Here is an 18073-nt window from a genome sequence, read left to right on the forward strand (position 1 = left end):
AGAGTGGCTGAGGGGGTGGGATTAAAGAGCTTATGTTTTGGTAATGTATTATTGTTATGTGACTGCTTTATATAAAAGTACCATGTATATGTAAAATGTATATGTAAAATGTATGTATATGTGGCAGAAAAGCTGTAAAAAAAACGAAGATATTTATCCTCCTGGTGGAGGGGTTAATAATAAATCATTTAAAAAAAAAATTTAAGTGGTGTGTGGGTTTGGGTGTGTACGGTACCTTGGCGAAGCTCTTCTGGCTGTCGTATTTGAGGTGTCGGGGGTAGATGTAGACGTGGTTCTTGTAGACGTGGTGTGGCTGGGTGAACTTGGTGGAGTCCTGGACAAACTCCTCCACCTCCACGGTGGCCTGGTGCTGGCTGCAGTCCCCGAAGGGCTTGACGGGCACATAGGATGACGTCACACAGTCTGCAGACAGACAGAGAGAGACAGAGAGACAGAGAGACAGAGAGAGAGAGACAGAGAGACAGAGAGAGAGAGAGAGAGAGAGAGAGAGAGAGAGAGAGAGAGAGAGAGGGGACATATGTAATACATGTAACACTGATGGCTATCAAAAGTAGAGAGAGAGGTAGAGAGAGAGGTAGAAAGAGAGATAGAGAAACAGTAAAGCGAGAGGGAGACAGAGGGGTAGAAATAGAGATGGAGAGGGGAGCGTAGAGAGAGAGAGAGAGAGAAAATAAAGAGAGAGCGAAAGAGAGAGAGAAGACATTTGTAATACCTGTAACACTGATGGCTATCAACAGTAGAGAGAGAGAGAGAGGGAGAGGGAGAGAGGGAGGGGTAGAAAGAGAGATAAAGAGGCGAGAGGTACAGAGAGAGAGGGAAAGAGAAAAGAAAGAGAGAGAGAGAGAACGAGAAAGGGAGACATGAGGGTTGTCGAAGTGAGAAAGAGAAAAAAAGAGAACATAAAAGTGTTGGACTAACTTGGATGCTCCATAGGGACATAGTCCACTGTGATGTCCAGGTTCCCTGGAATGGTCTGCAGTTTGCTGGTCTTCTCAGCCCTGCAAAGATACAGAGAGAGCCAAGGAATGGGTGAGCAGTGAGCACCCTATGACTAGGGCCAGGAGTTTTCCAGGTCAGGTTAGGTGGTCATGACAAACTCTACAACCTAATTATGACCTAAAAAGGGATCTGGACCATTGGTTGAACTGACAGTATTTGCATCCCAAATGGCAACCTATTCCCTATATAGTAAACTACTTTCAACTAGAGCCCTATGGGCTCTGGTCAAATGTTGTGCACTAAATAGGGAATAGGCCATTTGGGACGCAATCTTGATGTCTTTTCGGTGCCCTACCTCCTGTACTCAGACACCAGCTTGATGAGATCTTCGGTGGAGATCTTGTTGCTCTCCTGTTTGAAGAGGGGCGAGAAGCGAGACTCCCGGTCCACCGTCCCCTGGTTGTCCTTAAACACAGACCTGAGACAGACAGAAAGACAAGACAGACAGGCAGAACAAACGAGACAGATAGATGGACGGATGCACAGACAAGACAGACAGACAGGAAAATAGTTTAGAGTGTAAGATACTTATCAATTACCTACACCTTTATAGACATCCGTGTGATGCAGTTTGATCATTAAGGGAGAAAAGGTAATTGGATATGGAGTGAGTAGGATACCAGAAAACACAGTGTGGCTCAGTGTCCCTCACCTGATGCACCAGGCAAAGGGCATGTGGTACTTCCCCAGTTTACTGCAGAACTGCTTGTTGGATTTCAGCATCTTTTGAACCGTCTTCAAAGGGACAGGAACAGAGAGAGAGAGAGATGGAGAGAGAGGGGTGCAGAGTGGGGGAGAGAGAAAGAGAGTGAGAGTCAGAGAGAAGGAAACATTACTTTAAAAAGGGGCAGCATTGTTGATATTCTTGAAGTCTGCCGGTGGGTTTCGGAAAACACAGAAATAAATGATCCTCGACGTAGATAAATTGCAAGTCTAAATCAACAGGGGTGTGTCATGAACCTGGCAGGAGGCGCAGCGCTCCCGTCTGCTCATCCACTCAACTTCCCAAACATACGCCAGGATTTCACTCCGTGGAATTCTATGGGGGCATCTTGGAAAAGAATCTTGGAAAATCTATGAGGAAAAAATGTATTTCCAAACCAACTGATTTCCTGTGTGATTAAGGGGAATTTAAATAGTAAATAGAGCTTTACAAGAAGTCTCACTGGAAAGACCCTGTAAAGGTTGTGCATACCGCTGTTTCACTACTAAGGGCCTGGGGGAAACAAGCGGTGTTTTACTGTACATTGTTCTACACACCAACTCCCTTGTCCATAGGTAGAGTTACACAATTCCTGTAATTTCCCCAAATGTCACATTTTTTCCTGGTTGGAAGATTCATAGATTTTCTGCTCATTACCTCCTGATTCCGAGATATCTCTAACCTAGATTTGTAGTTTTTATTAGTTGCAAGTCTATAAGAATTTCTTTCTTTTTTTAGCTGTTAACGTAAGTTTTAGTTTTTTATTATTGTTATTTCATTGATATTATTATTATTACAAAGTATTTGCCATATTATTCTTGTTTCTAAGTATTGTTAGTTTTTGTTTTTTTGGACACTTGAAAACGAGATTGTGCATCTCAAGAGATTCCATCCCGCAAAACTTCAATTAAATAAATAAATACATTTCTGGGAAAAATTGGAATTTGGGGAAAGTTACCCGAATTTTGCAAACCTACCCATAGGTAATAAGCTATAAAGGTGAGGGGTGGTAGTTAGAGAGAATTTAACTGTGATGTAGAGTTGCGTCACCTTGCTGGAGTCTGTGTTTTTGATGTACGGCTCTGTTCCCACGGCAATATTTCCCATCAGCACCTTCTCCACCCTCGCCACTAGAACAATGTCCGTGTGGGGGTTTGTCACTGAGAAGATGGCCTGCGTACACACGCACACACGCAAAAGAAAGGAGTAAGTATCTCTCTTATCTCCCTATGACATTCCCAGTTCTGCCCCATCCCCTCTTCGTTGCTGAAACTGATCCTAGATCTGCCCCTTGGGGAAACTTCCTCCGGAGCGTTGCTGTAGCCTACCTGTTTGGGGAAACGGAGCCAGTCGTCCAGGTCCAGGCTGAGATGACAGTCTCCAGGTCTCTTCTCTGCAGGGGAGCTCAGTCCATTCTCCTGCCCCGCCCCGGGCCCTCCCGACCCAGCCCCGCCCAGCATCTGCCGCACCGTCTCGTGGTTCAGGTCAACATGGAAGTCGGCCGACACCTTCCTCCCCTCACGCACATCCAGCAGGGCCACAGTCACAAAGAAGGGCTCAATCTGATGGGGATACATTACATGTGATGAGCACCAGGGCTTCACCAAGGTTTTCTAGCACACAGCTTTGACATGCTTGCTATGTTGTTCTACTGTACTTCAAACTATTTGTAGGCAGGTTGATTACTATTCAAACCACTTATTCCTACTCCCGTACACGTTAGCGAATGCGTATTGCACCAAGCAAATCATTCAAAAAAAGTAACGCTATTCATTTTTCCAGTGACCACTGCACTCAATAGCTGATCTAGGATCATCCATCGCGGCACAGTAAACAACAGAGTGAAAAGTGTTAAGACCATTGAGCACTATCAGTTATGTAACGCATGAGCTCATCTCAATAACTGTGGCGCTGTTAGTTCCAACGTCATCATGCTAAGTCTACCTTTAAGCTGCGGAGAACTGTGCGTGTGCAAGTGAGCATGAGATGGTAGTGGTGTACTTGAGGTTTTAACGGGGTCTCACATTGGTGACAGGACCAGCCTCGGTCTCATTGATGCAGCCCTGCAGCGTCAGGTTGAGGGATCCACAGGCGATCATCAGCCTCCTCCCCAGCTTCTCCTCGAAGGGACGGATTGGGGGGCCCTCACCCCTAGGGTACTCCTCCCGCGGACTCCTCAACACCTGACACACAACCAGACAGCACCAGAGGAGGGACACACAATTGGACTATCAGTGGGCAGTGGGCTGAAGTTGAATGTGGTGTGTAAGCACGGGTCTGGACCAGAAGCCTGCAGACACAGAGGCCCTCCTGGGACAGAGATTACCATCCCTGACCTAAGAGTACTTAATTGACAGGTGAAATGTGCAGTGCTGTACCACCAACAGTTCTGCACAAGGTGTGTTAACCCCTATAGTGTACCTAGAGTGTCAGGCTATTAACCCCTAAACACTACCTACCGGGGTGTCAGGGTCCAGGGAGAACAGGTTGAGCCTCTCTTCTCTTCTGGCCGATCGGACCACCTCCTCAGTTTCAGAGAAATACTGAGAGAGAGAGAAAGAGAGAAGATATCCCCACAAATAAAATACAGAATATACAGAATATGTACTAAAGGAGAACTACAGGAAAAGGAGGACCGAGTACGCCCCCATTCTCATCGACGGAGCTGTAGTGGGGCAGGTTGAGAGCTTTAAGTTCCTTGGCGTCCACATCACCAACAAACTAACATGGTCCAAAGCACACCAAGACAGTCGTGAAGAGGGCACAACAAAACCTATTCCCCCTCAGGAGAATGAAAAGATTTGTCATGGTTCATCAGATCCTCAAAAGGTTTTACAGTTGCACCATCGAGAGCATTCTGACGGGTTGCATCACTGCCTGGTATGGCAACTGCTTGGCCTCCAAACGCAAGGCACTACAGAGGGTAGTGCGTACGGCCCAGTACATCACCGGGGCCAAGCTTCCTGCCATCCAGGACCTCTATACCAGGCGGTGTCAGAGGAAGGCCCTAAAAATTGTCAAAGACTCCAGCCACCCTAGTCATAGACTGTTCTCTCTGCTACCGCACAGCAAATGGTACCGGAGCACCAAGTCTAGGTCCAAAAGGCTCCTAAATAGCTTCTACCCCCAAGCCATAAAACTCTTGAACAGCTAATCAAAAGGCTACCCAGACTATTTGTATTGCACCCCCCCCCCCATCCACCTTATGGAACGCTGCTGCTACTCTCTGTTATTATCTATGCATAGTCACTTTAATAACTCTACCTACATGTACATATTACCTCAATTACCTCGACACATGTGTCCCCACACATTGACATTGACTCTGTACCGGTACCCCCTGTATATAGCCCCGCTATTGTTATTTACTGCTGCTCTTTAATCATTTGTTATTCTTGTCTGTTGCCTTTTTTTGTTGTTATTTTCTTAAAACTGCATTGTTGGTTAAGGGCTTGTAAGTAAGCATTTCACTGTAAGGTCTACCTACACCTGTTGTATTCGGCGCATGTGACAAATACAATTTGATTTGAAATTAGCATAATACAAGTAGAAGCATTGATCATTTTTACGGGTCAAATTACATCTCCACACACCCACCTTGGCCAGCTCAGGGTTGATGCCGCTCTCTGTCGTCTCTTCATTCTCAGGTAAACACACGTCGCTTAGAGACAGATCACAGACATCTGGTAGGGAAAGAGACAGACAGTTACAGTCAATACCTCCGGTGAAATTCATGTCTACCATTCTTGTTTTTAATATTGGCTCATTTCCACTGGTCTTCAATGACGGCTATAGAATGAGAGGGAGACTGCAAGGCTGTTGTCATGGAAGCCGCCATACCTGAGTGTGTTCTGAGAGGGGTAGAGGTGGGGAGGAGAGGGGAGGGGAGGGGGAGTAGGGGAGCGCTCTCTCTCTCTCACACTGGCCTTCCCTGGCCTCTAATGGAGCTTACTGTATGTGTTTATCCTTTCACTACCATCCCTCCATTCAGCTAGTGTAGGTCAACCTTTTATGTGGTACTGTAAAAGAGGCCCCACACAAAGAGAGGAATGGAAATAGACAGCTGTTTTCTTTCAGGGGTGGGTGGGTAGGAGGGAGAGAGAGAGAGGGGGGGGGGAGGGGGAATAGAGAAAGAAAGAAAAAGAAAGAGAGAGAGAGAGAGAGAGAGAGAGAGAGAGAGAGAGAGAGAGAGATAATGCATGTAGAGCAGAATTAGGCCGATACCCACTAATTATCAAAATCCAGAAAAGAGCCATTAAATTCTACAACCACCTAAAAGGAAGCGATTCCCAAACCTTCCATAACAAAGCCATCACCTACAGAGAGATGAACCTGGAGAAGAGTCCCCTAAGCAAGCTGGTCCTAGGGCTCTGTTCACAAACACAAACACACCCCACAGAGCCCCAGGACAACAGCACAATTAGACCCAACCAAATCATGAGAAAACAAAAAGATAATTACTTGACACATTGGAAAGAATTAACAAAAAAACAGAGCAAACTAGAATGCTATTTGGCCCTAAACAGAGAGTACACAGTGGCAGAATACCTGACCACTGTGACTGACCCAAACTTAAGGAAAGCTTTGACTATGTACAGACTCAGTGAGCATAGCCTTGCTATTGAGAAAGGCCGCCGTAGGCAGACATGGCTCTCAAGAGAAGACAGGCTATGTGCTCACTGCCCACAAAATGAGGTGGAAACTGAGCTGCACTTCCTAACCTCCTGCCCAATGTATGACCATATTAGAGAGACATATTTCCCTCAGATTACACAGATCCACAAAGAATTCGAAAACAAATCCAATTTTGATAAACTCCCATATCTACTGGGTGAAATTCCACAGTGTGCCATCACAGCAGCAAGATTTGTGACCTGTTGCCACAAGAAAAGGGCAACCAGTGAAGAACAAACACCATTGTAAATACAACCCATATTTATGCTTATTTATTTTAACTTGTGTGCTTTAACCATTTGTACATTGTTACAACACTGTATATATATAATATGACATTTGCAATGTCTTTTTTGTTTTGAAACTTCTGTATGTGTAATGTTTACTGTTAATTTGTATTGTTTATTTCACTTTTGTATATTATCTACCTCACTTGCTTTGGCAATGTTAACACATGTTTCCCATGCCAATAAAGCCCCTTGAATTGAATTGAATTGAATTGAGAGAGAGAGAGAGAGAGAGAGAGAGAGAGAGAGAGAGAGAGAGAGAGAGAGAGAAAAAGACAGAAAGAGCAGAAGTAGTGCAGAGCCCTGAATGTGTATTAGGTCTGCTGATGCTGCACCTCTTCTCTCATTGCATGGTTAAACAGAACAAATACGACCTACGAAGATCGATCAAGATGGCGAGACACAAGTATAGGGAGAAAGTGGAGGAGCAAGTCAGCGGGTCGGATACGAGGCGTATGTGGCAGGGGTTTCTAACGATCACGGATGACAAAAAGACAGCTAGACACCTTTTTCTCACGGTTCGTGCAAAACGACTCTGAGCTGCCGAGGAGAGCCCCTGAGGACAACAAGGGCTACGTGCTTACGGTAGGAGGAAGTTCAAGTCCAACGCTCTAGTGGTTAGAGCGTTGGACTTGGACCGAAAGGTTGCAAGATCGAATCCCTGAGCTGACAAGGTAAAAATCTGTCGTTCTGCCCCTGAACAAGGCAGTTAACCCACTGTTCCTAGGCCGTCATTGAAAATAAGAATATGTTCTTAACTGACTTGCCTAGTTAATTAAAGGTAAAATAAGATAAATAAATCAAATGTAAGTCATTCAAACGTGTTAACCCTCGCAAAGCTGGCAGCCCAGATGGCGTCCCTAGCCGCGCCCTCAGAGCATGTGCAGACCAGCTAGTTGTTGTGTTTCCTGACATTTTCAAACTCTCTCTAGCCATCATCTCTGTGCTCAAGAAAGGGAAAGTAACTGAACTGAATGACTACCGTCCCGTAGCACTCACTTCCGTCATCCTGAAGTGCTTCGAGAGTCAAAGACCACATAACCTCCTCCCTCCCCTGACACACTCCACCCCCTCGAATTCGAATACCGTCCCGACAGATCCACGGACGACGAAATCGCCATTGCACTGCACACTGCCCTCACCCATCTGGACCAGAAGAATGCATATGTGAGGATGCTGTTGATCGACTACAGCTCGGCCTTCAATAGCATAGTGCTCTCTAAGCTCACCATAAAGCTCACAGCCCTGGGACTGAACTCCTCCCAATGCAAGTGGGTCCTGGACTTCCTGACAGGCCGCACCCAGGTGGTGAAGGTCGGCAACATTACCTCGTCCCAAGGGTTGGAACCGGTTCAGGGAACAGAACCGAAAACAAGTCATTTTTCAAGGAACCGAAATGGAACCGGGAACAAAAGTGATCCATACTGCTCCAGAAGAGAACTGTTATTTTAAAAGGTTCAGAACTTTATTTTTCTGGTCAGAACAGTGGTTCTGTTCGGAATGAAACGATTAGACATCTCAGCAGTGGCGGTTCTAGACCATTTCAACTGGGGGGGCCAAGCTGGGGCCAGTTGTACTGTTAGAGGGGCCAGTTACATTAGACGTTATTGTTGTCATATCGTTTTCTTCACTGCATTGCAGGCATTAGCAGGCAAAAGACCATGTTCATAATCATCATCGTTGCCACTGTCTCATAACGGATTTAAAAAAAGAACGATAGCAAAAATGTGTTATGTAAAAATGATTTCATACTCCACATTTAGGAGGGCCACAAGGGGGTCCAAAATTGTTGTCACAGGGGCACTGCCCCCCCCCCCAGAACCGCCACTGCATCTCAGAGGAGCTGAAATGGTCAAACCACATGGACACTGTGATGAATAAGGCCTTTTCTTTACTTCTTTAGTGTTTTTAAGACTTCTTACATTATACTACAGAATTTTGAAAGATACCTATGTTGAACATTTTAATTACGGTCTCATTTTAAGAGGCCTATTCAACAAAATGTTGTTTTTTACAACTGTCAGGAGGCTGAAGAAATGAAGCCTGTCCCCAAGGGCCCAAACAGTGTTCTACAGGAGCACCATCACTCAGACACGGGCAATACAAGAGCATCATGGCTCAAACTAACAGAATGGCAAACAGCTTCTACCCCCAGATCATCAGACTGTTGAATAGCCCCAACTACTCCTACTCCAGGATAGTAACTAACTAAGCATGACTTGTTGTTCGTTTCTGGATTAGCCCTGGGAGCTCCACCGGCCAGCGCGGCTGATGAAACTGTACACCACACCACCTCCAGGTGATATTATATGGAGCTTAATGGCTAATAAGGCTCAGGTCAGTTAGTACACCGGACTTGATTTAACATCATGCTAGTACCGTGAACACAGAACCATGATGACTACGGCTATTACGTCATTCGTAGTCGTTTTCACAACCTCAATTCTCCATGGTCCAGGGCGGTGTGTGCAATTTGTTTGGTTATATTCCACACCGAGGATTTTTTTATTTTTATAACTACGTTTAAGCTATAAAAACCAAGGTGGAGTGTTTTGCCTTGTGTCCGGTCTAATCTCCTGCTGGAACACTAACAATGAGGATCAAGTCACCGCACATTAAGTCTCAACTTAGCCATGGCAGAATATCCTACAGCCATTATGAATACCAGACTTCAACTACAGCAAATGTGTTCCGCCACTTCGTTAAGTATGATGTTATTTCACTGTTATGGTTCTGTAATCAACCCGAGGGATATGATAGCCTGGTCCCAGGTCTGTTTGTGCTGTCTTACCAACTCCTATGGTCATTGTCAAGCCGAATACATAAGAAGTTGGCTAGACAGCACAAACAGATCTGGAACCAGGCTAGGGTTCTGGTGGGCATATTCTAATCTATATTCGAAACTCCTCTCCTCTACTCTTTCCTCTCCCGCTCTGGGGCTATGAGGCTTGGGTGTCAGGATCTAAGTAGAAAAAAAAGAGGAATATGTCCACTCAGCATTTGCTGCTCCCATAAGTTATTTTCTATGAAACTCAGTGATACTACATTAAAAAAAAATTTGGGGGGGAGACAGCAAACGGTCAGGGAACATCTTCCTTAAGATGTTGTTTTCAAGTCTTGTTTTCAGGACACGTTACGATGCGTGTGTCTCTTCTCATCATCAGGGTCGTGTTCAGTAGGCACACGGAAGAAAAACGGTTCAATATGAAGTGAGGTACTATCTGGGCCCGTCAAAATAAGAAACACTTTTTCTCATTATCCGTTGCGAAATGTTTTACTACTCGGTGTCCAAATAAACCGGAACCAGGTCCAGAGTAGATGTAGGGTGAAGTTGCATCTAGACACTGATCTTGGGTGAGTTTAGCATTTCCCCCACTAATGGTAACGGTTAGGATTGGGGGAGGGGAAGCTGATCCTGAATCTGTATGGAGGTCCAGAGTACTCACCATGCCGTGTGTCGATGAGGTCTACATTCTTACGGTCCAGCTGCGTCAGTGGGGTGGGGCCGTCGTTGGGGCTGATCTGAAGGATCCGGGTCAAGGTACTGATCCACTCCTCCATGTCCTGCTCGCTCTCCGCCGCCAGCACGAAGTACGTCACCTCGTTCATCTTCAGCTCAAAGGCGTACTTCCTCAGACGGTTGTTCTACAGGGGGTGTTTTGGTTAGTGTTAGTTCGCACAGTGCTTTGACAGACAAGTCTAGTAAATGAGGGAATTTTGTGCATTTGGGTGGTGCACGACTAGCTGCGTCTGTGAAATCTCCTATCGTATCTTACCGTATCGTATCCGTATTGTAACATTGTGTTACAATAACCCATAGGGCTCTGGTCATAAGTAGTGGACTATGTAAGGAAATTCAGTGCCATTTGGGATGCAGTTAAGAGTTCTTTGGTAGCCTTCCTGCTGCATTTATAGACCTGACTACACCTATACTGAAGAAAAAACGTTTCTACTGAGTTACAGTAGAAATCAGTCAATTAAAATACTTGAATTAGTCCCTAATTTATGGATTTCCCATCACTAAGCAAGGGTGCAGCCATGGGTGGGCCTGGGAGGGCATAGGCCCGCCCACTGGGGAGCCATGCCCAGCCAATCAGGATGAGTTTTCCCCCACAAAAGGGCTTTAGTACAGACAGAAATACTCCTCAGCTGTTTAATCAGCTTCTTGATATGCCACACCTGTCAGGTGGATGGATTATCTTGGCAAAGGAGAACTGCTCACAAACAGGGTTGTAAACAAATCTGTGAGAGAAATAATATTTTAGAGCGTATGAAACATTTCTAGGATTTTGTTTTTCTGCTCATGAAACATGGGACCAACACTTTACTTCACTTTACCAACACAACACTTTACTCGGAGTGTTGCGTTTATATTTTTGTTCAGTTTATTTCCTCTCAAGAGTCTTAGCTAGGGAAAGTTGCAACACTCCGAGCTCCTCGATTGGATAGTCTATAGGGAACTGGTTTTAATGTGTGCCAGTGGCGTTCTACAGCTAGCAAGTGTGTCAATCTATATGTGTGGTGTGTGTATGTATTTGTGCATGCGCACGTGTGTGTGTGTGCCCGAATGTGTGTGCAAATCTAATTTCACAGTCTATTGGGACTCCATCATCGTCTACCCACCTGAACCACACCGGTACACGAGTCCAGGAAGATGCAGCCCTTGGGTTCTTTGGAGATCTTTTCATCTTTGTAAAAGTTCATGATGTAGGAGTTATCAGTCAGCTGTGTCAGCTGGAAGTACCTCCTCTTGAACGACTACAAGGACATCAAAATAAAAATACAACCCCATCAAAATCAATTACAGGCAATAAAGACGTAGTCACCCTAACCCAGACAATAACACCCTCCGTTCATCACTGAACGTGTCACTACAGTACGTGATCTGAGGTTCTGTCCCAAATGGCACCCTATTCCCTATAAAGTGCACTACTTTTGACCAGGGCCCTATGGGTAGGGCTCTGTATAAAGGTAAGTTGTAGTGCAATACATAGGGAACAGGGTGCCATTTGGGACGCAACCACTGAATATGTAACCCGTGTGACAGTAAATTGGACATGCCCTGGGCCAGTGGTACTCTACATTAACACAGAGTCTCTTTAGAAGAGACAGGCCATAACTTAAAGCCACAGGGGACTGATGAGGTCATAAAAAAGTGCCAGGACCCTGCAGGGCCGGTCTGACTAAGAGTCTGCTTTTTCAGAAGACAGAATGGGAGGGAGAGGCTGACAGGGAGACCAGGAAAAGAGTGAGACGATAGAGAGAAGAGAGAGTCAAGAAATGTGTGTGTGTGTGAGAGTGTGTGTGTGAGAGAAAGAGGAATGTAGTAGGAAAAAGTCCTACGACGAGGTAAAAAAAAGATGGTGGAGAAGAGAGGAGTACAGGCATCAGAGACAGAGAGAGAGACAGAGAGAGCAAGAGGTAGAGCGAGAGGAAGACAGGCATCATAGAGAGAGCACGAGAGACAGAACCACAAAGAATTTGAAAATGTATCTTTTGTTTGTAATCTATTTCACTTGCTTTGGCAATGTAAACATACACTACAACAAGTATGTGAACACCTGCTCGTCAAACATCTCATTCCAAAATCATGGGCATTAACATGGAGTTGGTCTGCTATAACAGCTTCCACTCTTCTGGGAAGGCTTTCCACTAGATGTTGGAACATTGCTGCGGGGATTTGCTTCCATTTAACCACAAGAGCATTAGTGAGGTCGGGCACCGATATTGCTCGCAGTCGGCGTTCCAATTCATCCCAAAAGGGTTCGATGGGGTTGAGGTCAGGGCTCTGTGCAGGCCAGTCATGTTCTTTCACACCGGTCTCAACAAACCATTTCTGTATTTACCTCAATTTGTGCACAGGGGCATTGTCATGCTGAAACAGGAAAAGGCCTTCCCCAAACTGTTGCCCCAAAGTTGGAAGCACAGAATCGTCTAGAATGTCATTGTATGCTGTAGCGTTAAGATTTCTCATAACTGGAACTAAGGAGCCTAGCCCAAACCATGAAAAACAGCCCCAGACCATTATTCCTCCTCCAATAAACTTTACAGTTGGCACTATGCATTGGGGCAGGTAGCGTTTTCCTGGCATCCGCCAAACCCAGATTCGCACGTCGGACTTTCAGATGGTGACATGTGATTCATCACTCCAAAGAACGAGTTTCTACGGGTTCAGAGTCCCATGGCAGCGAGCTTTACACCATCCTATGATGGTGCCACATTGAAAGTCACTGAGCTCTTCAGTAAGGCCATTCTACTGCCAATGTTTGTCTATGGAGATTGCAAGGCTGTGTGCTCGATTGTCTACACCTGTCAGCAACGGGTGTGGCTGAAATAGCCAAATCCACTCATTTGAAGGGGTGTCCACATACTTTCAATATATAGTGTATGTTTCCCATGCCAATAAAGCCCTTTGAATTTAATTGAGAGGGGGGGGGGGGGGTATTGTGGGGGAGTCTGTGGCACACTTCCTCACCCGAACAGTGATGCTGTTGTTGACAGTGCTGTTGAAGTTCCCTTTATAGAGCCATCCCGATCGGAACACACCGATCCCTCCTCCTCCTCCCCCTCCTTTAGACGAGGACAAAGACGTTGTGTCCTGCAAAAACCAAAACAGGCATCTTTAAAATCAGCCTCGATGGGTACATCCCACGTGGCAAACTACTCTCTATGAAACGCACTAACTTTATAGGGCTCTGGTCAAAAGTAGTGCACTACAAAGGGTGCACAACTATGTCTCAATAACCAAGGTCTAAATATGTCATCGAGATACAATATAATACTTTCTTCTTCCGTTTCATTCTATGATGCCTAATTTGTCATGAACATACACCTGCTGTAACAGAGCCGAACCTGGATGAGCCATAGAGGATATTGTTTTTGGAGAGCCATTGATTCTGGCTCAGTTGAATTCAATTGAATTAAGCTTGTACTCAATGGACCTCGACCAAAAACAACAGAGTAGAAATATGCGAGCAGACGTGCATTATGACAGTTTAACAGTAGGGCTAATCAATGGCCTCTGACTATTCATCATACTCAGGCTACGTCCCGAATGACACCCTATTCCCTACATAGTGCAATGCTATTGACCAGAGCCATATGGGCCCTGTTCAAAAGTAGTGCATTTAAAGGGAATATGATCCATGAAAACAGGCCTGACCTCATCCTTGTCCACGTCCTCATGGTCAATCTCAAAGGAGTGGGAGGGCAACTTCTCCGCCTTGTACAGCTTCCTGTGAGGGAGAGAGAGATTTGATATGTTTCTTTATGTTTGCTTTGGCAATGTATGTGATTAACATGTCTCGTGGGCTTCATAACCACGTCTTTATAACAATTCAATAATGATGGAACGTGAGACGGGGACCAGTTCCAGTGGTGTAAAGTAACTAGGTAAAAATACTGAAGTCGTACTCGGTGACTTTCACTTTAATTGAGTCATTTTCTGTTCTGTTATCTTTACTTTTACTCAAGTATTACAATTGAGTACTTTTCCCACCACTGATCAGTTCAACATTCAACACCCATGACGCTTTGCGCATACAACTAAGGTAGGTACGGTACCTAAGTACTACTACAAACAACTAAGTACTACTACTACATACAACTAAGGTAGGTACGGTACCTAAGTACTACTACATACAACTAAGGTAGGTACGGTACCTAAGTACTACTACATACAACTAAGGTAGGTACGGTACCTAAGTACTACTACACACAACTAAGGTAGGTACGGTACCTAAGTACTACTACACACAACTAAGGTAGGTACGGTACCTAAGTACTACTACACACAACTAAGGTAGGTACGGTACCTAAGTACTACTACACACAACTAAGATAGGTACGGTACCTAAGTACTACTACATACAACTAAGGTAGGTACGGTACCTAAGTACTACTACACACAACTAAGGTAGGTACGGTACCTAAGTACTACTACATACAACTAAGGTAGGTACGGTACCTAAGTACTACTACATACAACTAAGGTAGGTACGGTACCTAAGTACTACTACATACAACTAAGGTATGTACGGAGGTACAACCTTTATATACAACATCTCCTCCCCCTTTACACAAATAGTTTCAATTATGAACAACAGTCCTCTGCAGTCTGGACAGTGTAGGACACAGGACCAATCTGAGCAATGACTGTAGCAGGAACCCACTTTGGTCCGTTGAGGTAGTTCCTAGCCAAGGTAGTTCCTTGCTCTTTGTTCACGACGTTTGACTTAGCTCTCCTGTTGACATCCCACATGAAAAAAATACTATAGTGTATACTATGGTATGAATACTATAGTATTCACTGTAGTGTTTTTGCAGACTTTACTGTAGTATTCACTGTGGTCTTGTGGGGACTGAAGTCCGCAAAAACACAAAAGTGAATACTGTAGTATTTACTGGAGTATACTATAGTAATAACTGCATTGGTTTTGTGAACTGTAGTATACTGTAGGTTTTACTGTAGTGTTTTTGCAGACTATAGTATACTGTAGTTTTTAGGGACATTACTGTAGTATTTACTAAAGTGTTTCCGTTTAATTATCTTTGATATAGAAGTGGTGGTCTTTGTCCTTGAGGAAACATACTGGAGAAATACTAAAAGAGCACATTTTCCATAACAGGTAGGTAAGGACTGGGTTCTGAACGTAGTTCAGAGCTTCTGCTCTTTTCTATAACCTGTAGGGAACACAATATATGGTCTATACTGGGCATGTAGGTTTCTCACTTACGGGTGGCACAAATTGGGATATGGGGGAGGGGAATGTGCAGGGTATAGCAAATTAAATGCTGTAGTATTTACTATAGCTAAAACAATTGTGTTTTTGCGGATGGAAGTGGTTTTGCAGACATTTCTGTAGTATTTACAGTGTTTTTGTGGATAATACTTTAGTATTTACAACAGTATTCTACAGTATACTACAAAATGCTATACTAAGTACTACTAGGATCGAGAAATACTACAGTGTGTAGTATAATATTCTACAGTATACTACAGTTTATTACAGAATTATATAGTAAGTACTATAGTAAACTGTAGTATTGTCTCATTTGCTTTCGGAGGTTTGAGTAGGTCGAAGCTTGTGTGTAGCTATCTCTTCATGAGTAGCGATGCAGGCGAAGCCTTGGTGGTTGTGTGAGGTGTCTTCCTGTAGGATACTAGGAAGCTGTTCAAGCATTGGGTGCAGTGTCCCTTGATCCTGAGACGCTTTTAATATTTCATGGTCTGTATGATCCTCTCCGCCAGCACGTTGGTAGATGGATGATATGGTGCAGACCTGATGTGCTGTACGCCATTCACCTGTAGGATTGTAGCCAATTCTTGGGACAGTAGCTGCGGTCCGTTGTTGCTAACGAGTTGGAGTGGCGATCCGAACCAACTAAACACCTCCAAGCATCTCAATGGTCTTCCCTGCAGTAGTAGACCTCAAGATGACAAGCTCTGGCCACTTACTTTGAGCATCCACTACCATGAGAAACATTCCGTCTTTGAATGGAACTGTGAAGTCCATGTGTATGAGTTGCCACGCCTCTTCCGGTCAATCCCACGGATGAAGAGGTGAACGTTGATGTACTTTGCGAACCTTCTGACATGAGGAACATGTTTTCGCTTTCATCGCAATGCTTCCATCCAATCCAGGCCACCAGAAGTAGGTTATCATTCCACAATGACCTGAGCGAAGCTAATTTCTAAATCTCTTTCTTTTAGTCAAGATGTGACGAGCCAGCCAACCAGCTTCACTGCAGGTGCTCAACCACCACCCTCACTGCTCTCCCTCCACAAGTAACCACATCCTCTTCTCCTGTTCAACTACTAAAAATGATTGTACATATACCCCTGTGCCCATCTCAGTGTAACATGATCCATCCAAGGCCTCAGCTGGATGCCTAAAATGTGAGAAAGCAATATGCTTTGGCTGAATTTAAAAAAAAACTTTATTTAACTAGGCAAGTCAGTTAAGAACACATTCTTATTTTCAATGACGGCCTAGGAACGGTGGGTTAACTGCCTTGTTCAGGGGCAGAACGGCAGATTTTTACCTTGTCAGCTCGGGGATTCAATCTTGCAACCTTACAGTTAACAAGTCCAACGCTCTAACCACCTGCTTTACATTGCACTCCACGAGAAGCCTGCCTGTTACGCGAATGCAGTAAGAAGCCAAGGTAAGTTGCTAGCTAGCATTAAACTTATCTTATAAAAAACAATCAATCATAATCACTAGTTAACTACACATGGTTGATGATATTACTAGTTTATCTAGCATGTCCTGCGTTGCATATAATCGATGCAGTGCGCATTCGCGAAAAAGGACTGTCGTTGCTCCAACGTGTACCTAACCATAAACATCAATGCCTTTCTTAAAATCAATACACAAGTATATATTTTTAAACCTGCATATTTAGTTAACATTGCCTGCTAACATGAATTTCTTTTAACTAGGGAAATGGTGTCACTTCTCTTGCAACAGAGTCATGGTATATGCAGCAGTTTGGGCCGCCTGGCTCGTTGCGAACTGTGTGAAGACTATTTCTTCCTAACAAAGACAGCCAACTTCACCAAACTGGGGATGATTTAACAAACGCGCATTTGCGAAAAAAGCACAATCGTTGCACGACTGTACCTAACCATAAACATCAATGCCTTTCTTAAAATTAATACACAGAAGTATATATTTTTAAACCTGCATATTTAGCTAAAAGAAATTCAGGTTAGCAGGCAATATTAACCAGGTGAAATTGTGTCACTTCTCTTGCGTTCATTGCACGCAAAGTCAGGGTATATGCAACAGTTTGGGCCGCCTGGCTCGTTGCGAACTAATTTGCCAGAAGTTTACGTAATTATGACATAACATTGAAGGTTGTGCAATGTAACAGGAATATTTAGACTTATGGATGCCACCCGTTAGATAAAATACGGAACGGTTCCGTATTTCACTGAAAGAATAAAAGTTTTGTTTTTGAGATGATAGTTTGCCGGATTCGACCATATTAATGACCTAAGGCTCGTATTTCTGTGTTATTATGTTATAATTAAGTCTATTATTTGATAGAGCAGTCTGACAGAGATGGTAGGCACCAGCAGCCTCGTAAGCATTCATTCAAACAGCACTTTCGTGCGTTTTGCCAGCAGCTCTTCGCAATGCTTCAAGCATTGAGCTGTTTATGACTTCAAGCCTATCAACTCCCGAGTTTAGGCTGGTGTAACCGATGTGAAATGGCTAGCTAGTTAGCGGGGTGCGCGCTAATAGCGTTTCAAACGTCACTTGCTCTGAGACTTGGAGTTGTTGTTCCCCTTGCTCTGCATGTGTAACAGTTTAACTTTAGTCCGTCCCCTCGCCCCGACCCGGGCACGAACCAGGGACCCTCTGCACACATCAACAACAGT

The 18073-nt window shown here is 44.4% G+C and overlaps 1 protein-coding gene across 7 annotated transcripts in view; it reads right to left on the minus strand.

The window, feature by feature from the left end:
* The window catches only part of LOC139547629 (dedicator of cytokinesis protein 10-like), a 176329-nt gene that overhangs the window by 67859 nt on the left and 90397 nt on the right, over positions 1–18073 (minus strand). For all 7 annotated transcript variants that reach the window (XM_071356591.1, XM_071356590.1, XM_071356595.1 and 4 more), the window contains exons 5-17: positions 13847–13919; positions 13160–13282; positions 11308–11442; positions 10131–10329; positions 5321–5406; positions 4183–4266; positions 3748–3906; positions 3052–3285; positions 2774–2896; positions 1673–1755; positions 1316–1438; positions 940–1019; positions 236–423 (exon numbers count right to left, since the gene is read on the minus strand). In XM_071356591.1, coding sequence (XP_071212692.1) covers positions 236–423; positions 940–1019; positions 1316–1438; positions 1673–1755; positions 2774–2896; positions 3052–3285; positions 3748–3906; positions 4183–4266; positions 5321–5406; positions 10131–10329; positions 11308–11442; positions 13160–13282; positions 13847–13919 — 1690 coding nt within the window. The remainder of the gene's footprint in view (positions 1–235; positions 424–939; positions 1020–1315; positions 1439–1672; positions 1756–2773; positions 2897–3051; positions 3286–3747; positions 3907–4182; positions 4267–5320; positions 5407–10130; positions 10330–11307; positions 11443–13159; positions 13283–13846; positions 13920–18073) is intronic.

This window comes from Salvelinus alpinus, chromosome 21, assembly GCF_045679555.1.
Source record: "Salvelinus alpinus chromosome 21, SLU_Salpinus.1, whole genome shotgun sequence".
NCBI lineage: Eukaryota > Metazoa > Chordata > Actinopteri > Salmoniformes > Salmonidae > Salvelinus > Salvelinus alpinus.